The following is a 22,481-nucleotide window of genomic DNA, read 5'->3' as shown; positions in this document are numbered from 1 at the left end:
CCCTCCCTCCCCGAGTTGTTCCTGCCACTGTCAGGTCACACCACGACATAAACAAAGTCATTTTTATTTAAAAAAAGAAACAAACTGGGGGAGGAAAGCAAACAAACCAACAAACCCCCGCAACACGGCCACAGACAGCGCAACCTTCACCCGCGCTGGTGTCACCTCTCCCAGCAAACACCCAAGCAAGGTGCAGAGGGGTGTTCTACAAGCACAGAGCTCATTTCCAAACGCACAAGGCACTCCCCTTCCACTAAGGGAAACACAAAGGCAGAGCTGGCCTGGAAACCCAGCAGTGCGAAGTCCAACCCCGTCTCCATGCTGGAAGTCCCCACGGCTACGACCAGCAGCGGCGAGGAACCTCGACTTGCTCCTATGAAAGGCAAGGCACAACAATTCCCCGTTTTAAGATCTTCAAAGATCTTCAGCAACCTGTGGCTGTCAGCCCATCAGCTGGCGGATCTCCACGAACAAACCTTCGCTGGTGCCACGAAGTTCGTGGTCATCACAGCTCACCCACCATCCAAGGGGTTAACGCACCCAGTAAGAATCTAAAAAACCTCAAGGTTTTCCTCTCCGAATACCAGCAGCAAGCTCAGAGCACGACCCGAGCCTCGGCCGCAGCCTGCCCTCGGCTGCTGGGGGGGCTAACCCGAGATCTTCAGGGTACGGATACGCCAAGGAACACTTCCGACAGCGAACGGTCTTTGCAGTGCCATGAGGCCTTAGTTCTAATAAATCTTGTAATCTGCAGCAAAAAGCTAAAACCAAACGCATTTTCCTTTTCTCCTGTGGAGTCAGCTCCACAGCCCCGAGTGAGAAACCCAGAGCAGGAGGCCAAGCAGTGGGAGGAGGCACAGCAGGGTATTTACAGCAGCTGAACAGCTTCACCTGTGAGAACTGCCATCCCTTCACAAGAGCCTGGAAAGATGTTCCCATCACACAGAACACAAATTAATACAGAGCTTGAGGCTGTTTCTTTTTCTTTGCGTCAAACCAGGCTGAGACCGGTTCAAACTGCAGAGAAGCTGTCCATGGAACACTCCTATCTGCTCTTTCAAAGAAGATTTAAAAAAAAAAATATAACACCTCTGAAAGTCTGGTCGTTTGTTCCTTGATCAACATCCAGAGAGTAATTCTCAGGTGAGCAAAAAGTTCTTCAAAAAAGAGACAACCCCTGAAACAGGGGCTGCTTTCCACTCTCCGACCCCACCAGCTTCCGCGCGCCGCTCAGAGCGCTCGCCAGTCGATGGGCTGCTTGCCGGATTTCTTCAGCAACTCGTTCGTCTTCGAGAAATGCCGACAGCCAAAAAACCCTCTGTTGACGGAGAAAGGCGAGGGATGCGCCGTCTGCAGGACGTGGTGGCGTTTCTGCAAAGCGTTGGAGGAAGCGCTCGTTAGATTTCCCCGCTCCCCGGACAAGGCTGGCTGCTCCCGCCCCACCGAGCTGGGGGGGAATCTCCTCTCCGCACCTCCCCAGCCCCCAGACCTGAAGAATCGGCTGCGAGGAGCAAGACTTTTATCCCACCGAGCAAAGCAGCAGTAATACCCTGGCCATTTTTCTATTGCTGTGATCCAAAACAGCAATTTTACAGTTATTTATGAGCCTTTTCCTAGAAAAAAAACAAACAGTTCTGTCCTCAGCTGGAGGCTTTTCTGACAGCAGAAGGTTACACTCGCTCCACTTTTGTTGCTTAATTCTGCCAAAGGCTAAAAGCTGCCACATAAGGGCAACGAAATTTGACAGCAGAGTTCAAGCAGGGAGAACAGCCCCAGCTCTGCAAGGGAAGTGCCCTCTGGTGTCCACCAACCGCAGAAGATAACGGGGAGAAGGAGGAGAGGAGGAGGAGGAGGAACCAACGGTACCCGGTCAATGGAGCTGCCCTTCTTCTGGGCGTAGGCTCCCCAGAGCATGAAGACCACCCCGCGCAGGTTCGCGTTGAGCCAGGAGACCACCACGTCCGTGAACTGCTCCCAGCCCCTCTCCTTGTGCGAGGTGGCCTGGTGAGCTCGCACCGTCAGGACGGCGTTGAGCAGCAGCACTCCTGCCAGACAGGGCAGACACGCAGAGGGTGAACAAAAACCAAGCGCTGACCGCCGCTGCCTGCTTCCCCCCCCAGCAATTACAAATCACATTTTAATCCTGAGGCAGCTGCTAGGCAGCGGGCACTCAGAACTGACTGTCTCTTTTGCAGACAGACCGTTTCCAACCACGGATCTTTTTTTCCAGCCGGGCTTCTTCCCGAGCTGTGCTGGACGCGTTACCGGAGCGGCTATCGGCTCACCTTGCTTGGCCCAGCCAGTCAGATCCCCATGGCCAGGATGAGTGAAGCCCTCAATATCCGTAGACAGTTCTTTGTAAATATTTTCTAAACTGCAAACAAAAACACACCAGCAGATTTTAAAGACCCACGCCTAAAGATGAGAGCAAGCAGCACCACGTAACACCCCCACACTAGACAAGAAGGATATCGATCCTTAACCTTATCATTTAAGATAATAAAGCCACTTGTAGAAGCAGGGTAACAAGGACCCCCCTTCGCGTGCCTGTGTAGAAGCTTACTAAGAAAGTCTCAGCACAACTGAAAATGCAAATTTACATCCAGCAAGCTCTTCAGAATATCAAACTATACAGAATTATCCATCATTTTGCAGTGATGTTTCTTCCTAGGCAGCACACAACTCAAATTTCAGCAACGCGCTCCCCATCGCTGCCCCGACTCGCAGCCATGCGTGACGCAGGGCTGCAAATCACCTGGAAACAACCAGGAATTTGCAAACGGAGCGCTGTCGTACCTGGGGGGAGGCGGAACAGGCTTCTGGACACTGAAACAGAGCCCGTGAGCTTGATTAGGTCCATGATACGGATCTTGTCCCAGAATGACAACCTTTACCTGAAAGCAGGCCTTCGTTAGCACTGAATTGATATCAGTATTATTTCCAAAAGAGGGAAAAAAGAGAGAAAGCTTACAAATGAGCCCAAAACCAAACATACAGACAAAAACCCAAGGCCAAACCATCCCCAGGAACTGAGGTTAAATCACGGACATCTCATTATAAACAAATTAAAGCACACAGCCCCCACCTAACGCTAAGCATTAACAGCACCGCAGCTTGGCTGCTGGGACTCTGTGGATATTCTGAGTGGGGAAGACCAACATTCTCAGAGAGCCACATCAAAACACCTTGCTGAGGTATTTTCCAAGTAAGTTTCCTACTATTTGAGTCCGATGTCACACTTGCTGCGGTATTTTTGACACCGCTCATTGCCAGTGAGATTACCTTCAGCATCGTGCTGTTTTTTGTTATTATAGTTCGTTATGGATGACGGAGCCCTGGCCCAGGCTGCCCAGGGAGGCTGTGGAGTCTCCTTCTCTGGAGATATTCAAACCCCACCTGGACAGGGTGCTGTGCAGCCTGCTCTGGGTGCCCCTGCTTCGGCAGGGGGTTGGACTGGGTGACCCACAGAGGTCCCTTCCCACCCCCACCATTCTGTGATTCCATAAAAAACCTCAAGAGATGCACGAGGTACAAAAACGAAGCCCTACGTGAAGCCGGTAACGCTGGAAATAAGGTCAGAAGTCCAACTAAAGCTTTAAAGGCCGTTCTGTGGCCGGTGAGGGTAACAAAGCAATAAATCCACACCTCACCATCCGAGGTGAAGGGGAAGCCAGGATCTGGGAGCGACACGAGGGGAACCGCAGCCCCGGCACCCCGCGGGGTGGGAGCCTCGGGGAAGGACAGTGCCCGTGCCCCCACCCTGCTCCCCCCCCGGCTCCACTCACGTCCCAGATGTCGCACATCTGTGTCCAGGTGAAGACCTGCTCGGGGGGCGGGTAGACCGTGCAGCGGTTCCTCTCCTCGGCCACGAACGCCATCAGCTGCGGAGGGGAGGCGGAGGGGTCGGGCCCAGGCCGAGGGGGCGGGTGGTAGGGGGGGGTGGGGGATGGGGGAGCGGCCGGTCCGCACTCACCTCCGTGAAGTAGGGCTTGGAGAACTCCCCGGCCAGCTGCCGCCGCCAGCTCTCCCCGAAGCCGGCGGGCACGCCGCGCTCGGCCAGGCGCTGCAGGGCCGCCGCCTTGTTCCGCCGGATCCGCTCCAGCTGCTCCGCGCTCAGCGACGAGGCCTTCCCCGACCCGTCTCCCCCCGCCTTCGCCTTCTTGGCGGCGCTGACCTGGCACCGGCGAGCCAGGAGGCGGCTGCAGGGCGGGCGGGTGGCGGCGCGGCCCAGCCGCAGGCCCAGCGCCGGGAGCCGAGCGGCCGCCATGGCGCGGCCACGCTCCGCCCTCCCGCCACGCGGCTATTTCGCGGCAAAACAACGACGGGCCCGCCCCGTTGGCCGCCGCGCCAAGCGGGTCCCGCCCACAAGCGGGAGCCCGAATTCCCGTTCCCCATTGGTCAACGCGAAACAGCACGCTGCTCCCTATTGGCTTGCCCCAGCCGGCGGAAAGCCGCTCTGCCTAGCAACCGTGACGCACAGGCGGGCGCCAGCGCCCATTGGGCAGCGGCGGAGCGTGGGGTCGATTGGCAGGTCGGTCAGGCGTGCCCGGAGCGCGGGTTTTTTAGAAGCGGCCGCGCGGCTCGTGATATCCCCCCCTCCCCCCCGCTCCCCCCAACGGCCACCGGCGCCGCGAGCCCCAGGGCCCACTGCCGCCGCCGCCCGCCCGCCCGCCAGCCTCCCCCCCCGCACCCCCCGGCCCCCCTCGCTACCTCGGCATCGCCGCCCGGCTCCGGGGAGCGGCCGCGCTTCTTCGGCGGCGCGGCGCTGAAGAAGGAGTGCAGCGTCTTCTGCCCGATCATGGCGGCGGCGGTGAGGGGTGGGGAAGGTGGCGGTACCGGTACCGCGCGAACCGGCGGGCGGGTGAGTGGAATGGACGGGGGAAGTTTGGCGCTAAAAGCCCGCGCATGCGCGGGAGGGAGCAGTGCGCGGCCCGCCCAGGCGCACGCGCGCCCGCCCCCTCCGCAGCCGCAGAGGGGCTCGCACTCCCTCACGGAGGCGGTGCCGGTAGCGCCCGGTGCGGCTGCCGGGACGACTTCCCCCTCGCCATCGGTACCGATGGACCGATACGTGGTGAAACGCCCCGCCGAGGAGGAGGCGGGGGGCGGCGGGAAGAGGCCGCGGGCCGAGGCGGCGGACCCGGAGCGGGCCCCGTGGCAGGAGATCCGCGCCGAGGGCCTGAGCTGCGACTACCGGCTGCTCTTCGGCAGGGCCGAGGCTGACGAGCTCTTCCGGCAGCTGGAGGAGGAGGTGCAGTACTTCGAAGGTACCGGGCCCCCGCCCCGGCGAGCTCTCCCCTGCCCGGCGGGCCCCGGGCCGACCCCCGTGGCCTGGGCAGAGCTGCCGGGGGCGGGGAGGCTGCTGCAGGCGCCCGGCGTTCCCATAGCCCAGCCCGGTGAGGCCTGGTCCTGCCCGGTGCAGGTGCCGAGCGGTCCCAGTCACGTTGTGATGTTTCCAAGGAACAGGGGCGGGCCTGGAAGGGTGGCAGGAGTTGGCTGGACATAGGGGATATCCCCGGTCGCATTAATTCAACCACAGAGTGTGACGGGGGGTGCCCGTCCCGTTCACCCCATCGGAGGGGGGTAGTAAGGCAGCGTCAGGCTCGAGAGTCAGGTGCTTTGTTGGGACGGAAGCTCCTGGCCAGGGGTGACAGCTTTTGGGTTGTCATCATTACGCCGATCTGTTGTCCCGCTGGAGACTCGCAGAAGCTCCAAATCAAGGAGAATGTTGAAGCTGTGAACTGCAGAGGTAGCACACAGTTGATTTTGATCCTTCTCATCTCTTGTTTAAACAGGTGAAATGACGAAATTGCAGGTGTTTGGCAAATGGCATGACATCCCAAGGAAGCAGGTAACCTACGGAGACCCGGAGTTGACGTACACTTACTCGGGCGTTACCTTCTCTCCTAAGCCGTGGATCCCAGTTCTGAACCGTATCAGAGACCGCGTCACTGTGGAGACAGGACACACTTTTAATTTTGTTGTTATTAACAGGTATGCCTCATTTCAAGTTGCATCAAGCACCTTGTTCAAATGGAGAACTGCTTGTGCAACACCGTTGACAGATCGTCGACATTCATTTAATTGAACTCGGTAGAACTAATTAATCTATTCTGTGTACAGATACAAAGATGGTGGGGACCACATAGGCGAACATCGAGATGATGAGAGGGAACTGGTTCCACGCAGTCCTATTGCGTCCGTGACCTTCGGAGCTTGCCGGGACTTTGTTTTCAGGCACTGTGACTCGAGAGGGAAAAACGCCACGCGCCACATCAAGCCCATCAGACTGCAGCTGGCCCACGGGAGCCTGCTGATGATGAAGTACCCCACCAACGTCTACTGGTACCACAGCGTGCCCACCCGCAAGAGAGTCCTTGCCCCGAGAATCAATCTCACATTTCGGAAAATGGTGACCGTAGCCAAGAAGTGAAATATTCAGCAATCAAGCACCAGATCTTTTGACTCAGAAAATAGAAGCTTTCTTCCCCAGCATAACTACCAGTTTCTCGTTCAGATACTGTCGTTGATGATCCAAGGTACTGGATGAGCAAATCAATCCAGCAAAGGAGACAATGTACTTGGTAACTTGCTATAAAGACTGCGACTACTGATCGTAAATGCCAGGAATACTCTCTCTCCGTGAAACGTTGCTGTAGTCCTGCTGAGACGTATTTTTGAGGAGTAATACCCTTGTTTTGCTCAGGAGGAAGTTTGTTCTCAACTGATCTTAATCTAGCCAGTTTTCCAAAAAGATCAAAATACTCTATATCCTTCAGATAGCAGTGAAATAGTTTACAAATACTGTAAAGTACAAGATGTAATCATTTAAAGCTGATACTGTTCAACAGGTGACGCTTTCTTGCATGCTCTGTCAATGAGCTGTAGTTTGCTTGTTTTTTGAAAATAAAATACAAATGAGACTGACATGAAAAAGAGGAGTGGGAACGTGGGAACGTAGTGAGTGTAGCATGGCCAGCTGCGGGTCTCACAGTCGCTGGGACTTCTCTCTGCCTGTATCCTCTGCTGCTCTGCCTCCTCGCTGGCCTGGGAGCCCGGGTTCTTTCGGTCAGCAGCGTGCTGGGGCAGGAGGAGGAAGCATGAGGTGCTGCTGCGCAGGGAGAGGGCCGCCTCTCCTGCAGGTCCTTTGTTCAGAAAGCAGGGAGCATACGAGGACCTTCTGGGGAAGGACTGGGTTGGGCCGTTCAGATGGGCAACGCAGCGTGAAAGGCTGTAATTTCTGAGAGTGTCTGTTTTTCTAAGTAATTATCCCTAGGGATGGATTCCGTTCTGACCACCTGAAAGCCATCGCCTTCCACGCTCGCAGTGAATCCTGCTGAAATGAGGACAGACCATCCAAAGTCACTGACAGGTCTGCAGAAGCAAGCAGCGGTGAGTGCTGAGCGAGAACACGAACCGATCCCTGTGTAACCAGGCTACAGGAATCCAAGTTAGCGACGGGCTCTGTCCTTCAGCGGCAGGCCCATTAGGGCTACGGCATGAACATCTGCTTAGACAATTTGGAGTTGGTCCTTCTCACCCTCTGCCACTACCAGAAAATGCCACACGTAGCCTGAAGAGCTCCTGCCTGCATGGTGCTTATCCAGAGAACGTGAGGGGCCTCTTCTATTGCCTCTACCAAATGCGGTTCGGGTTACGGCTTGGTCTTTCTTTCAAGACGTTACCACATGTGAACAGCTACTTTTTCTAATAAGTTTGTACTTTTATTGCTACTGTACAGTTACAAAAATACCCTGACGTGAAAACGCAACTTCAAACAGCGGTGCAGTGGTTTGACTATAGTATCATACATTTTTACATAATGCACAAAATAAGACAAGAATGATCCAAACACAGAGATGTCATCTCAGAGGTCTTACCTGATGTTTTTTAACCTTTCCCATTTTGTTAAAACCTTCTCCACCATGGAAGCTTGTGACCAACAGGTGACAGCGTTTGATGAGCCTCATGTGCCTGCACGGAGCCCAGTGCCTTCAGAAGGTGAGGGCTGGTGGCAAACATCTGCACGGGCCTTGGTGCTCCCAGGGGGCTGGGAGGATCTGGCACAGCTCGGGACCGGGACCAAGGTGCTGATACTTGCTTCCTTCCTCACAGTGATGGCTAAGCCAAGACCGTCTACTCCTTCCTCACAGTGAAAGCCAGAACAACTGCTGACTAAGCAACACTCACCTTCATAGCCTTGAGGAAACTTTCAGAGTAAATCTGCAGCTGGGTGACACTGAGTAGTTTGTCAGTGTCGTACAGCGGCTGCGCTTGCATTCGCATCAAACTGGGCCCTGCCGGGATGCAGCTCTATGCAAAAGGAAAAGAAAAATACACCGAACACGCAGGCTTGCAGTAACAGGTGCCTTTATGTCCCTGTTACAAGCTGAGGAGGTTAAAACTTAGTCCATTGTGTGCGTATGTTCTGACCCACCTCCAGCATTACTGCTTTCTAAACAAAGTGACCTGTTCAGATGAACTTGTCAAAAATTCAGAGTTAAAAACTGACTCTGTTGAGCTTAGGTATTGCAGAATATACACCACTGGCAGTGGAGATGTTTTGAAGTTGTGAGCTACAGATGGTAGACCTGCTGGAGTTCAGTGCTTTGCGTGATGTTTTTCCTTCGCTGACACGCGGCGCTGCTTTAGAGAGTTCCTACTGCACACCCGTGCTGCCCAGAACGCAGGGCTTGCTCTGACCTTCTGCAAGTCCATTAGGTTTGAGCTCAATGGCCAGGGCATTTTGCATCCTTCTAGGTTTTCTTTTTAGTTTTCTTGTTTGTCCATAACTTAAAAGAGAAAGGTTAAACCCACGTTACTGATAGTCTAGCATAGACAGGGAGACTTCTCAGGAACTAGTACGTCGGTGGATTTGTAGACTATTTTACGTACTAGTAGCATTACTTGGAGCAGCAATTATGATCCCTCCTCTGGAATGATGAGTTGTGTAAATAGTTTTTCATACACATCTGTTACCACTCCTGTTTGGGCTGGTTTGGAGCCTCCCATTAAGGATCTCTGAAAGCCTGTGAGCTTTGGGCAGCAATATGAATTTATGAGGTACAAAGTTGCCCTAAAAATCTATTAACACAATTGTTACCATTTGAAAACTTAAATTGCTGTTTTACACTGAAAAAGCTTGTCTGACAAATTAGTCTTTATTTCCCTCCAAACTTACAAGGATAGAAGAGAGCTAAAACCAGCCTCCATACTTTATTCCTGGTAATTTAAAAGCAGTCCAAAGGATAATTTTTGCTGCTTCACCCTCCCTTTGTTTGGGATTTTTTTTTTTAACATGTCAAACCATCTAGAGCAGCAAAGTACACCTTCCCTCTATTTCTACAGTGATTTGAGTATCTAATGCAGTGACACCCGTCCTTCCAGGCTGCTGTGCTACTTCACGAGACAAGTGAGTGCCCACCAGTCCCGATTCACTCGTGTGTATGCTCTAACTTTGCGAGGACGCCTGGGTTGCTGTACATCCCGGCTCACAATCACGACTGGTGCAAGCTCTGCAGCTCAGCTGCAAGCCAGGCAGCGCGTGTCTGCGTGGTTGGTGAGAAATGGCAGTTTTCAGCATTAAAACAGGAAGGGAAAGTCTAGAACATCAATTACAGTAGCCTCAAAATCACAGCATTAAAAGTTGTAGTTGATACTACAAGCAAACGTATTCCACAGTTTCATAGTGACGAAGGAAATCACAATGCTGATTGCTAGCAAACGCTTCTGTCTCTTGATTTCAGCTATATCCCAAAGATACAGAGCAATAAATCAGAATCTCAGACCTTAATAGGTAAAAACCCTATATTTTCTCCTGGAAAGAGGAAAATGCAGTTTGAATCACCAGTACCTCTACAATGTGTAAAGAACAAAAATATTAGGAAAATGACGTGAACGGGGAAGTCCTTCTTTGGATCGTGCATGTTATGTAGTGACGCCTTGCTTGACTGCTTAGCTGGGGTATCGGAGAAATCTGATTCCGTAGCAGTTCATCCCATCGTCTTGAGACATTTATCAGAATGCAACGGACACGCAGCGACTCAGACAATGGTAATGCAGCGATTCGAATAAGCTGAAGGCACTTTGTTTCTCAAATCGTTGCCTTTGATAACAGTAGCTTCCCATCAACCGCTTCTAGGGCTCCCTGTTCAGAAACGTCTGCAGTGAAATGTGTAGGATTAAGCATCTCCCTCTGAAAATTTACACACGTGTCAGAACATGGGATACAGCCTTGGGAAGTCTGAAACGTCTGTTTTCAGGGCGGTGGTGTTGACAAAATTGCTACCTGACAGAATAAATGCTTCTCTAATGCAGACATACTTTGGGCTGCACGACGCTAGCAGACCAACTTTGGGTAGTGCAATTTCGGTACAAAACACAACTCCCAGCAGGAGCCAGCCATTGCCATAGAGGGAGGGGGAAGTTAAAGGGCCTGTGGTGGGTTATTTGCATAACAGACAAGAGGTGCAACGTAGATCTCGTTAGAGGAATTTCGTCCGTTTTTGTCCTTCTGCTCTCTTAATCACTCTTCAGCCCTCAACTCCAAGCTTTGGTGCTGTGCCTTCGAGTGAACACGCTCATAAAAAAGCAAGTAAGCGCTCGAAGAAAGGACTTCCTGCAAGCTAGCTTTGCGAACAGTGTCATCTGAAATCCACAGCCACTGGCTGCTGACAGCGAGGGGGTTCTTCGGAGAAGGCGGAGAGCGCCGGTAAGTCACAAAGTGTCCAGAATGCATGTCTCCATGGTGAACCACCACTGCCATCAGACGGTAGAGGTACACGGGGGAACTGAAGGACAAAGGAGAAAGGAAAGGGTCAGCAGCCCTCCTGGATCACACACATACCAGAAGCAGCCCCACTCGCTTTGTCTTCAGCTGCAATTTCCTTTTAGAGCAAGTGGATGGCTCTGTAAGAGACACACTGCCTTGCAGTTACTTTTCTGTACACCAAGTCTTTGCTGCAACACTGCCTTATTAGCAGTGTTAGCGAGCAAATCAAACCATTTATTTGAAAAATTTCTGCTACAGAGGGCTACTACATTTTGTACAGCATAACTGACTGAATTTTGCAACAGCGTTTTCCATCAAACCCTACCAGTGTGCCAGTATTTAGTTCTTAAAACACTGTTATTGGACAGAAAAGCTATTCTAGAAGAACATGCTTTTAACTGACAGAGGTAAAATTGCAGCAGGTAACCCACAGGTAACAATGGACACGCTTTCAACGACTTGCTCTACAACTATCTTCATAGCAAACATTTGGCACAACATGTTTCCAGGCTTCTCATTTCACACAGTAGATGTGGGAACTGCGTTCCCCAGGGGGAAAACACGCGATGGCAGAGGGAAGAACTGGTATAGAATGAACTGTGGATTGGTCACCAGCATGCAAATAAGGGCATGTTCTCAAAAGCTGAGAAAACAGATTATGAGGAGAAGCATCAAGGCTGACTAAGTAGAATCATGGCAGCTGCAACTTAAATCAAGCTTGTTAAATGTCATGTTTGAAAATAATCTGCAAGAGATCTAAGAATTTCTTGCAATAGTTTTAAAATCAGAGTAAGAGGAAAAAATTACAGGAAGGGGTAGAGGGGAACAGCAGGAATAAGATTGTGGCTATTCACAAGGATCATTTACTGCACCATGAACCACAGAAAGCAGATTTTGAGTTTTGCTTGTAATATGCTCCACTCCCTTTTCTAGGAGAGAAATGGAGACAATCACTAAAAATCGGCCAAGAGAAAAGCAAAAAAATTCCGCACAGGAGCTAGGATGGATGTTAAATTCTGTGACTATGCAGCCTCATAGTAGATGGAATAAAGGAAACCATAATCTGAAGGGACAGGAATTACAAGACAGGATACAAATCTCTAGCTTACCTGCATTCAGGGAATGCAGCAAGAGGGAAAGCTCCCGAGGACATTAAAAACGAAGAGGAGCAGGCACCATTCATGAAGACTGGTTTAGCACCAGATGGCTGTTCTGCATCTGCAAGAGAAAGCAGATTTTCAGTCATTTAACTTAAATGCTACTGCTAGTATTGCTAATAACAGCGCTGCTGTTCCTGCAGTACCTTTCAACACAGAATATGGAGGTACTGTACTTATTTTAACTCATGACATGTCACAGTCCCTTAAGAGAGGCAGAGGAGTATAAAATCCAAAGACAGTGGTAACTGTTTTTACATGACACAAATGTGAAAATGACCATGTTTACAAAATCCCAACTAAACAGAATATTGAGCTGCCTAAATGAGAGACCTACTACTGCTAGGCTTTCTAAATTTTTTTATGTCACCATTATGCTTGTCCTGAAACCTTAGAAGAGATCACTAACAAGATAATCCCTAGGAGTTCCCGAGTTCAACATTCCTTCATCCTTTGGACATAAAACATGTGAGTTCTGTGCTATCTGGGATTTTTTTCTGTTTGTTTGTAAGTTTGGGGATTTTTTAGTATTTAGTAGGATCAAATTACATTATCCAAAACTGAACTGTAAACTTGGAACAGGGTGTCCTTACGCCTGCTGGGAAAGGGATTTCTACCTGTCTTCTTTGCACAGATCCAAATAAAGATACTGCTTTTACGTTCATTCTGCAGATTAGAAGGTTTTGTCACTGAAACATAGAAATACCCAATAGATTTTATTTTCAAAATAAGTACCTGGCGGTTTTACTGCTACCCCATCCTTTGATCCAGGCATTGTCTCTTCAAAGCTTTTCTGATTCGGCTCATTCTGGCTTGATTTATGAACAGGAATGCGGTATTTGTAGATGTCCATGATCAGGAACTCATTGAACTGTACGTGTTCGTGCCGTTTCAGAGGAGTGCCTTGGTTTGACCAGCTCAGTCTTTGCAGATGGATGCACAAACACTGAGGGAGCTTCAGCAATATTCCACCGAAAAAGAGAGTCAAAATACATTTTAAATGAAGAGAAACAGCTGTTCAAGTTAAAAGCATGCTAACGGAACTGGTAAGTCTAGTGGATAAGGAAACACGTCACTGAACACGTGCTACTGTATCTGCGTGTAAGCCTACGGGCAATAGCATCCCTAGGACATGACGCTAACTCACAACTCCCTTGAGATTTCCACTAATGCCACTACTGCGCACTCACTAGGCAGGAGGATAGGTAGCTAATGTTAATCGTTTTCTCCAAGTGGAAGAAAAACCAATACAAATGCGTGTTCCTAAGAAGCCCACCTGTCAATCTCATCTAGCTTGTTGATCTGTGAGGTAGAAAGGAGGACTGGAAGTTGTTGGAGCGAGTTGTGGGAAGACGTTTGCCAATGCTCAATCAGTAATGGCTTTGCACAGCAAGAGCGCCAGGGGAAAAGAGGTCAAGTAGTTACAAATGTCTGACATTTAAAGTCACGCCAGGGTTAACCTCCAGCTGTAAGTACACATTATTACTAATGGCACCTGAGGCTCGTAATTACAGACCAGTGCCCTATTGTCCTCTGCATTATATGATTACAGAGCAAAAAATAATAAAAGCTTCTAACATAAACTACCCCTGACCTTTAGCACCACATTCACTTGTTTAAACCAGCTGTATTTAAAACTTTTGAATTTCTTTGAAACGTGCAATTGCTAAAGATCCTACGAACCCTGTATATATGAATCACTTCACTTACCAAGGAAGTCAAGAATTAATGCAAGACATATGAACTGCCACAGAGTGAAACTCACGTTTAAGTGTTTTGCGGAATAACTCTACAATACTCACATTCTTTAGGCTATAGAGTTTGATGTTTTACTGAATTGAGGCCTCAGTGCCTACAAATATTTGACAAATGAGCTTACTTTTTTAAATAGAATATTAAAGTAGTCCAACACCAAGAAGTGGACATCAAGCAAAGAGATCAGAGGAAGAAATTATTGTGTAACAGGATCTGAAAATAGATTTGGAGGGTTAGCTTGCCTCACCTTTCCTAACTTTAATTGCTTAACAAAGGTTGTTCTCTGGTTTTCTATGCTCTGTCCATTCAGAGTCCCTTCTGCCTGAATCTGAAATCAAAGGGAAAAAAATAAAGCCATTTGATTACCTGCTGTATCAGATTGCACATAATATAGCACAGGCCTGCACGTTGCAGACAACAGTAATTGTCTATCTAGAACTACGCTCTGAACATTAATTACACCTACAGCTTTCTAGGAGCTTTCGTAAGAATTCTTGGCCTATCATAATGGATCAGAACTCTAAACAAAATCAAGCAGAAACGAGTGTTTACAGAACAAGCCCAGTCTCACGGTTTATGGGCAGTCATACGCCGTTTCTGTGGGTTTTCAGACAAGCCACTTTGGCGCTGTGCTATCACCAAACTACGGGCAACTGCAAAATACTGTTTAAAATATCAGAATAAAAAAATGATCCCAAATATTAGCCCAATAATACCTCATAATTATAGAATAAAATATTTGTATAATTAGTAATAAATAAAGCATCAAAATGTCCTGTGAGATAGGAACTCCATTTTAAATATAAGAAATCCCAAACAGGCCAGAGGCTTTCCTGATGTCACGAAGGAGTAGAAAACTGAAGCCATAATTCTGTCAGTGGGCTTAAAACTGAGCTAGAAGGTTATACTACCAAAAAAGACATACTTTAGTGCAGTTGTCACACACAACATCCTTTACTGATTCAGAGGAGATGAAATGATGGAGGCAGTGGTCCAATGTCATAGGACGACCCTTAGTACAAAAAAACAAAATTACTTGCAGTAATTTTAGGGTGCATACCATTTAATTTTGTGAAAGGATTTTTCATAATTTATTCCTCAGAAACTACAGAATTGCAGGCTTATTTCTTGAGAAAACGGACTGAACGGCTCTGAGCGTAGAACGCTGATAATGTAACTAACTATGGGGATTCTTCCTTAGCCTGGACTAAACGTGGGAAACATTGCAGCCTGTAGATAAAAACAATGGCTACGACTCCCTGTGTGACTCCTTTAGTGGGGTTTTAAACTACAGATTCCTGGCCCTGTTACTGTTTTTCTCTAAAGTTCCAGCCTTTCGCGGGTCACTTTATGTACTCTGACCCTCTACATAGGAGAAATACAGCATTTAATTGAATTTAGGCACTCCTCCTTATCCTTCCTCGTAGGCTGTACTACACACTGCCAAGGACTAAGGGCATAATCTTCAATGCTGGTATAAAATAAAACACGGATAGCAGAAGATGCATCCAAATCCCAATCCTAGCTGCCCAGGAGTGTATTCTGTAGGTACGAGTCAGAGTTTCCATAAGTGCAGGTAGTTGCTACTAGTCTGGAAATACACATTGCTAGCAGACGTTAAGTAACAAACAGTTATAGTTCAAACATGTCCTGCACATTTCGCCCCCAAAATCGACAACGTTTTGTCATCCAAAGTTTTTGAGAGAGCCAAAAAGAAACAATTTCCAGTTGAAATGACTTGATCCAAAAGCCTCTGTTGGGTAATTTGCACTATCCCCACAGCGACAGAGCACCCAACAGCCACCTTCAGCGACTGCCAGAAACACCCAGCCCTCGGGACAGGATCCGGTCTGTTCAAATTACGCAGCAAGGACCAAATACTCCACCGGGAGAAACAGAAAACTCTGCTGGTGTCAACAAAGTCATGCTTGTTGTACTAACTGGTAATTTGCACCAACGCACTACTGCGAAGGTACTGTATTAGCACAACAGGATCATTTATAAAAAGGCAAGAAAATAAACTGTAGCTACTCATTTACACTTAGGCTGCAGCATCTTAAAAAGGTCCTAGTGAAGATAAAGCTGTGATGACACGGCAGTAGGCAGACTGGCTGGACCGCGCGTCGGTGAGGGATACGTACCCACACAGCTGCTGGAATACTCAGTGAGAGACTGTCAAAGGTGTCGTACCTCACAGGACTCTGCAGGAAAATATTTCACGTATCCAGTCAGCTAAAATTTATGACAGTCCAAAGAAAATGAACCAACCTCACACTGTCCACAGTTATCTGGTGGGGCAGGGTGAAACCCACCCGCTCTCCCAAGCACCGTGCCAGGGAACGCTCGGTACGCAAGGTGACGTAGCCTCTTTCTGCTGAAGCTGCCCCTGCTCACTTCAAATTTGCTTGCAAGGTTTTGAAAAGTAAAAATACTAAACGTACTCTTACAGTTTGATCTACAAATGAGGTTTACTTTCTGTATTTTTTCTTCATCCAGGTTATCTTCAGCTCCTTACTCTAGATAACTGGGCTGCAACTTGATTTGGCTTTGCATGTGCAATCTCAACACTGCGTGCTGAATGAACAGCTAGACCTGGAAGGCTACCCATGTGAGTGGATTTTCAGTATAAGATAGCTGTGGTACTGAATACTAATATAAGAAGACAGCTATTATTCTGCCGGATAAGACAGCTATTATCCCCACAAAGTGGATCAGACTTAATTTTTTTCCGTATATTTAGTGATACGTTCTTGTTCATCATCAATGCTGTAATAAGTACCTGAAAAAGTAACAGTCTAAGCTGCCAGCCCTGCAAACCTTTGGAGCTTCAACCAGCTATGTCAGAAATAAGGGATGATGGTTTCAGAACGCGCTCTGAGTGTCGGGCATCCTTTTTCACGTACACATAGTACCAGACACACATTGTTATACCTGGTGTTCACAGTGCTTGCAAACCATGTTGCTGGTCAGCCTTCCGTGAAAAGGATGCTGAGATTTCCAGTGATTTGACACAGGGGGGAGAGACCCTGAAACACAAAGTCAAAGTTGTCCTTTTAGTTTCAATACACTGTGGGTTTTTTAGTTTTATACACTGTGTTTAGTGTTCATCACTATAATTCCACATTTTTGGCCCACAGTAACAAAAATAACTGCTCTAAAACATGTTCTAGCCCACTGACAAATAATTAATGGGTTTCTTACAGCTGAAGAGATCTGTTTCAGTCCAATACAAAGATCACTTAATATTACCTCCTTAATAAGCAAAGTGACTACACTACGACTGAATATTCATATTTCAGAATGGAGAAAAGCATACCTCTTGTTCTGCAGCTTATTTGCTTTTGGGTTATTTCTGGCTGCTACAGAGGAAGATAAAAGATTTCATTAACCCCACTTCAGAAAGCATTAAGTATGAAATACGTTCCTGTTTCATCCCTGATATATTTTTCTGACATTAGATCAACTGTGGGGGTTTTAGTGTCTCTTTATATTTGAGGAAGGCCAAAAAACCTAGTACGCAATAAATTTATAACTGACAAAGTAAACACTTCTAATAAAATGAGTAATCTTCAGAATTCTCTGCCTCAGAGTACTGAAATAAAAGCTTAACAGATTTTATAAACCTTTTGTATATATTTTAGACAAAAAGAGGTAGAAATTTTGCATCTGCATTAAGTTTACCACTAAACTGGAGAATAAGATAAATTCCACCTCCAAACAGACAATTCCGTAAGCGTCCATTTTGCAGTTTTCAACGCTCTTTCATGTGTCAGCTCTATAGATAAGAATAACTGCTCACATGGACTGCTGTTCCGTGCTAGGATTTCAATCCCTATATGCAATGGATTTAGGAATGCAAAAGCCCTGATGAAAGTGGGATCACTGTAAATTCGGACACATTCGCTTACGGGAAACATTTTTTATTCTTTAGATTGCCTGACCTATTGATTCATTTCTATCAGAACACTGAAGAACAGCTTTGTAAACATAAGGAAAATATCTTCAGTTTTTAAACAGACACTTTATACTTGACACACTTAGGAATCCAGGCAGACTACGGAGACTTCTGATAATGAAATAACACTGGTAAAGAAGTCACCTCCAGCGAATGCACATCGAACAAATGTGTCACACGTGGCTGACGATCCCGTTCATCTTCTAACGAAGAGGTAAGGACATGAAATAGTTCATGAGCATCCTGTTAAATAGAGGCATAAGACTTACAGGAAGCGAAAACAAAAGACATCAAAACGTACACCAGGAGTACTGATACACACATGACTACATCAATGCAGTAGGAAATTAAAGGCAGAATTACTGCCCACGTTGTATTAACAGTAATCACTGGTGCATCTGCGGCAGTTTTGCCAAAAAGCTTTTTCTGTAAAGCTGAACTTCATAACAGCACACATTATTAAAAATATTCTGGGCCATATAAACTCAAAAGACACTAAAATACTTGGAGGAAAAAACAAAAGGCACAAATGCCTGCTTTCCTTGATTTCAGTAACAGCACAACTGAAGTGTCTGCTGTTTGCTTTGGCTCTGAAATATAAAAGATAGAACCATGTTTTATGAGTGAGGTAATTGGTCGAGTCCATCAGCCAGCTGCATTTACTCAGGGGCTGAAAATACTGCAAACAAGAATTAGAAATCTGGTACGTGACATGTCACTAACTTTGGAAAGGTTACTGGAGTAGAGTCCACCCCTGGAAGCAGCGTGGCAGCGAGCACAGACCCATTATCTGTAGCGAAGTCGGGGCTGCATCTGGTCTATTTTAATATTACTGACTCCGCTGTACCAAATCTGAAGGGAGGCTTGAAGCAGCCAGCGTTTCCGTGATGAGTATCTAAGCAAACTGAAAACACCATTCGTCACCTGCAGGGTTGTTTTCCCTCACTTTTTAAAGCAGAGCTTTTGCTACAGCAAAGATTCAGGTTTGACACTCGGGGCTGTTGGTACCATAGCTTCAACGTCCTGTTACTCCACACCTAAGCACTGAGGCGTGCATCAGGCAGTCTGACTTGAATTCTGTAATCACCTGCTCTTCAAATGATGAGATCTGCCACCTGTACATTCTTAACACTTCTAGCAGGCAGCTTGCATCCAGGACATCCTCTTCTGTTACCTCTTGACAGGATAAAGCTAAAGACATCGCACGTCAAAGTGTTAGAGGGAGCCACAAAGAACAGTTAGAACACAACTCTGGTTTAGACTTTCTGTTACTTAAGCATCATGTAATCGATTACAGTGGTCATTCTTGATTAAGACAGCTAGTCAGTGACAATCCAAGTAGTATGTATTAATTGCCATTCTCATCTGGCTCAGGCTAACTGACTGCATACGTTCTCCTCATCTAACACATACGCAAATTTAAATGTTTCTCAAGTAGCTGACACACAGAGAATAAATATAAACACTGTCTGGAAAGACAAATTTTTACTCATGGATTGGGTAAAAATTGGGTGTTCTGTGACATGTCAACTACCAGTATTAATGCCCCATCATCCTTACATCAGTTAAAGGTACGTGCTTAACTGGCACGCTTTTAGTATGAACAGTATCTGAGACATGGAAACTCCCAAGGGGTTTCCGTGAAAACAAAGCCCTGTGAGGACAGGCGGGGAGACCCAACAGATTCCTTAAACACTCCGAGTCCTTAAATAGGCTGTAACTGATACACAGATTTAGTACAGGGGCGAGTCTGAAAGGGGTTACCAAACTGGGCTTAGAGGCTGTAACATTTCTATCCAACATTATACAACACATCTCATTTAAGAATCCGTATTTTGGGTAAAATAGTAAGCTTGGGAAAAATGCTTAACTATTTCATAATGCATTATTTTTCTTTTATACAGAGTTCTGAGTGTCCATGTAACTGTGATAATATTTTTCCTATTTCTTCAATTATACTGAGTCCATATTCACATTGTTTTAACCGTTAATATTCTGCGAAGAGCAAATGCATTAAAGCCTGTGGCACTGGGTTCCATAACCACATTTTCAGCACCCCTGTTGCTCTCTGCCTCGATTTGTTCGACCTGCTGGCAAATGGCTTCTGCACAGCAGTGTGCACGGTGCTGGGTTCGCTGCCCGCTGCTGCTCGATTGCCAGGCGAGTCAAACAAAACCCGAGACCTTTCAGCTGCTGGCCAAGAAACAGCCAGCTCTGGGGACACATGCAGCTGGGCCCGGCGTTGTTCAGGCTCAGTACAGCATCTTAACACCTTTTGGATCTCTGCCCCTCGGTGAAATTTGGTTAAACTTGGCCCATGAGTTCGAAGTTAGCAGAGGGAAATTAAAAAGAGAATACAAGACCCCATGATCTTCCTTTCTGTAGGAAAGGAGGCCTGAAACAACAACATTTACGCTAAATCTTTTCTTCTTTGTTTATCGCAACGTGAAAATGTTAAAGTACCTCTTAGGAGATGCAGCAAAGTGACTGACAAGTAGTGACGCTCAGTGGGCTGCTTCTGCTCTGTCTTGTATTGTGCTGTAAATTCCTCCAGCCACTTGATGAAAGACGGGCAGGAAGATAAGCCTTGCAGCAAGGAGTTCATGAAACAAGTGTTTCCCAAGTTAAGCAGGCCAGGTACAAGCCCTACAAACAGAAGTGTAAGAGTTTACTCCATAAAGTCTAGGAAAACCTTACTATTTTCAGTAGCAAGTGTTGTGTTAGGTATTAAAATTACATTAAATTAAATTTTCTCAGATTATTTGGTGCTCGCACCCAATGGAAACTAGAAGACCCTGGTGTGTACAGTGAAGTGTTTATATACGAGGTGGTCTCTGCGACTTACACCACTGTAAAATCTTTTTATTTTCTCTTTTTCCTGGTAGGAAAAGGTTTCTATCAATAACACTAAGGTTCAGGATTATCTGCAAGTTACTGTACGAACTATGAAATTCTTGGTTCCGACACGCAGTGTAGGAGCCCCTCACTGGGCAGGGTCACTGCGGCCCCGCTGTGCGCTTCAGCTTGGTCTGGCGAAGCTCCGGGGCTGCCGAGGATTCCCAAGAGTGTTTCTGTACAGCTCTGCCCAGCAAGAGACTTGCACTTCTCTCGTCCTAACGTTCAGCACGAACACATTTCTGTTGCATTCCAAAATGCAACATAAAATAAAGTGCGTTATCTGCAGCAGTTCAGGAACGAACTGAGCACAAGACACACAAATACGTCTGATGAGTCACAGTTTTAGAACAGTGCCCATCGATACAATTAATACATCACGTAAGTAACAAAAGGCCTTTGCTCAATACACGTTTTTTTAATTTGTTACATTTCTAAAGAGGACAGTGACCAAAATTCTACCTTTCGCAAGAGAAAATGATTTACAGAAGCCAATAATACAAACCAGAAGTGGGTGTGTTTCTAACATTTAGGAGAGCGCTCGGGTGAAACCGCCAGGCACAGAAGCATGAACCTGGGGGCTGTTTCCCAGAGCTTTCCGCGCCCGAGGCTGGCTGTCAGCTCCTCGGCCCTCCCTTACCTCTCCTGCGCCTCCTCCTCTCGGTGATGGGACCCCACAGCACGTACATCCCCGCCGCCAGAGCAGCGGCAACCCCCCCGATAACGCCCCAGTTCTTCATCACTTTGTACCTGAAAGAGGGGGAGAAAAAAACCCAACAACCGGGGAGTCAGAGAACGGTTTGGGTGGGAAGGGAGCTTTCCAGGCCACCCAGTCCAACCCTCTGCCATGAGCAGGGACGTCTTCACCCGGGTCAGGCTGCTCAGAGCCCCGTCCAGCCTGGCCTGGGATGTTCCCAGCGATGGGGCATCCACCACCTCTCTGGGCAACCCGTGCCAGGGCCTCACCACCCTCATGGTGAAGAATTTCTTCCTTATATCCAGCCTAAAGCTCCCCTCTTTTCGTTTAAACCCATCGCCCCTCGTCCTGTCGCAGCAGGCCCTGATCAAGGGTTTGTCCCCATCTTTCTTACAAGCCCCCTTTCAGCACGGGAAGGGGCTCTCCCCGCAGCCTTCTCCTCCCCAGGCTGAGCAGCCCCAGCTCTCCCAGCCTCTCCTCGCAGCAGAGGGGTTCCAGCCCTCGCATCATTGCTGGGGCCTCCTCTGGCCCCGCTCCCACAGCTCCAGCTCTGCCCTGTGCTGGGGGCTCCGGAGCTGGGCGCAGGGCTCCCGGGGGGGCTCGGCAGAGCGGGGCAGAGGGGCAGAATCCCCTCCCTCGCCCCGTGCCCACGCTGGGTACGGCTGCCTGCGGGGCCACGGCCGGCCCGTCCTCCCCTGGCCCCCCCCAGGGGCCTCCCCGCAGGGCCGCCCGCCCTCCCTTCGCCCCCAGGCTGCGCCGGTACCGGGGGCCGCCCCGGCCCAGCCGCAGGGCCCTGCCTCGGGGAAGGGAAGGGTCGGCCCCGCCGCCGCGGCCCCCCCGCCCCGGGCCGCCCCCCGCCCACCTGGCCGCCTCGCCGGCCCGCAGCAAGCGCCGCACCGCGCCGCCGGGCACCATCCCCCGCCGGAACCGGAGCGCGGCGGACGGCGGCGGCAGCGGCACGCCGGAAGTGGAGCGGGGGGGGGGTGTGTTAGCGAGCGGACCGCCCCTAGCAACGAGCGGAGGGCGGGCGCTGAGGCCCCGGGGAGGGCCCAGGGAGGCCCCGGGCAGGTCCCGGTCTGTTCCGGGCTCCCCCGTCCGCCGGGCTGCCCGCTGTAACGGGCACCGGCCCCGCGCCGCCCACCCCTGGGCCCTCCTGAGGGGCCGCCGGCGGGGGGGGGGGCGGCCCAGCGCTGTGGGGAGCGGGTGGGCCGCTTACAGCCCGCCGGGGGGGGCTTAGGTTGGACGTTAGGGCCC

The 22,481-nt window shown here is 48.9% G+C and overlaps 3 protein-coding genes across 5 annotated transcripts; 1 reads left to right on the top strand and 2 right to left on the bottom strand.

The window, feature by feature from the left end:
• Window positions 1-48: 48 nt before the first annotated feature.
• Window positions 49-4,815, bottom strand: UNG (uracil DNA glycosylase). Of its 2 annotated transcripts, XM_075434944.1 has the most exons (7): window positions 4,711-4,815; window positions 3,974-4,174; window positions 3,786-3,881; window positions 2,797-2,894; window positions 2,286-2,374; window positions 1,867-2,045; window positions 49-1,371 (listed from the first exon to the last, which is right to left on the bottom strand). In XM_075434944.1, exons 1-7 carry the CDS (start codon window positions 4,798-4,800, stop codon window positions 1,231-1,233), a joined length of 894 nt encoding a protein of 297 aa, XP_075291059.1. In that variant the 5' UTR covers window positions 4,801-4,815; the 3' UTR covers window positions 49-1,230. The 2 variants fall into 2 exon arrangements, with proteins under 2 accessions (XP_075291059.1, XP_075291058.1); XM_075434943.1 differs by lacking the exon at window positions 4,711-4,815 and having other exon boundaries at window positions 3,974-4,267.
• Window positions 4,816-4,950: 135 nt separating this feature from the next.
• ALKBH2 (alkB homolog 2, alpha-ketoglutarate dependent dioxygenase) lies at window positions 4,951-7,725 on the top strand. Its single transcript, XM_075434547.1, has 3 exons — window positions 4,951-5,264; window positions 5,793-5,991; window positions 6,121-7,725. Exons 1-3 carry the CDS (start codon window positions 5,057-5,059, stop codon window positions 6,428-6,430), a joined length of 717 nt encoding a protein of 238 aa, XP_075290662.1. The 5' UTR covers window positions 4,951-5,056; the 3' UTR covers window positions 6,431-7,725.
• Window positions 7,726-7,746: 21 nt separating this feature from the next.
• Window positions 7,747-22,176, bottom strand: USP30 (ubiquitin specific peptidase 30). 2 transcript variants are annotated; one of them, XM_075434546.1, is made up of 13 exons: window positions 22,090-22,176; window positions 21,171-21,280; window positions 20,099-20,281; window positions 18,723-18,826; window positions 17,780-17,878; window positions 16,997-17,036; window positions 16,612-16,706; window positions 15,822-15,881; window positions 14,606-14,692; window positions 13,928-14,008; window positions 12,661-12,880; window positions 11,878-11,986; window positions 7,747-10,787 (listed from the first exon to the last, which is right to left on the bottom strand). In XM_075434546.1, exons 1-13 carry the CDS (start codon window positions 22,140-22,142, stop codon window positions 10,523-10,525), a joined length of 1,506 nt encoding a protein of 501 aa, XP_075290661.1. In that variant the 5' UTR covers window positions 22,143-22,176; the 3' UTR covers window positions 7,747-10,522. The 2 variants fall into 2 exon arrangements, with proteins under 2 accessions (XP_075290661.1, XP_075290660.1); XM_075434545.1 differs by having other exon boundaries at window positions 7,748-10,787; window positions 16,997-17,039.
• Between the last annotated feature and the right edge of the window lie 305 nt (window positions 22,177-22,481).

This window comes from Opisthocomus hoazin, chromosome 13 (assembly GCF_030867145.1).
Source record: "Opisthocomus hoazin isolate bOpiHoa1 chromosome 13, bOpiHoa1.hap1, whole genome shotgun sequence".
Classification (NCBI taxonomy): Eukaryota; Metazoa; Chordata; class Aves; order Opisthocomiformes; family Opisthocomidae; genus Opisthocomus; species Opisthocomus hoazin.
Note: the sequence above shows the minus strand (reverse complement) of the source record. Positions and strands in the feature narration are given on the sequence as shown.

Excerpts from the sequence above, each read along its gene's own strand:
- USP30 (XM_075434545.1), bottom strand. The coding sequence starts at position 22,142 with ATGGTGCCCGGCGGCGCGGTGCGGCGCTTGCTGCGGGCCGGCGAGGCG. Across the intron at positions 18,827-20,098 it reads TTTGCTGCATCTCCTAAGAG|CTTTATCCTGTCAAGAGGTA; the intron begins GTACTTTAACAT and ends CGATGTCTTTAG. Across the intron at positions 17,879-18,722 it reads TCTCATCATTTGAAGAGCAG|GATGCTCATGAACTATTTCA; the intron begins GTGATTACAGAA and ends TCTATTTAACAG.
- UNG (XM_075434943.1), bottom strand. The coding sequence starts at position 4,267 with ATGGCGGCCGCTCGGCTCCCGGCGCTGGGCCTGCGGCTGGGCCGCGCC. Across the intron at positions 3,882-3,973 it reads CCAAGCCCTACTTCACGGAG|CTGATGGCGTTCGTGGCCGA; the intron begins GTGAGTGCGGAC and ends TCCCCTCCGCAG. Across the intron at positions 2,046-2,285 it reads GACTGGCTGGGCCAAGCAAG|GAGTGCTGCTGCTCAACGCC; the intron begins GTGAGCCGATAG and ends CCTGTCTGGCAG.
- ALKBH2 (XM_075434547.1), top strand. The coding sequence starts at position 5,057 with ATGGACCGATACGTGGTGAAACGCCCCGCCGAGGAGGAGGCGGGGGGC. Across the intron at positions 5,265-5,792 it reads GGAGGTGCAGTACTTCGAAG|GTGAAATGACGAAATTGCAG; the intron begins GTACCGGGCCCC and ends TTGTTTAAACAG. Across the intron at positions 5,992-6,120 it reads AATTTTGTTGTTATTAACAG|ATACAAAGATGGTGGGGACC; the intron begins GTATGCCTCATT and ends TTCTGTGTACAG.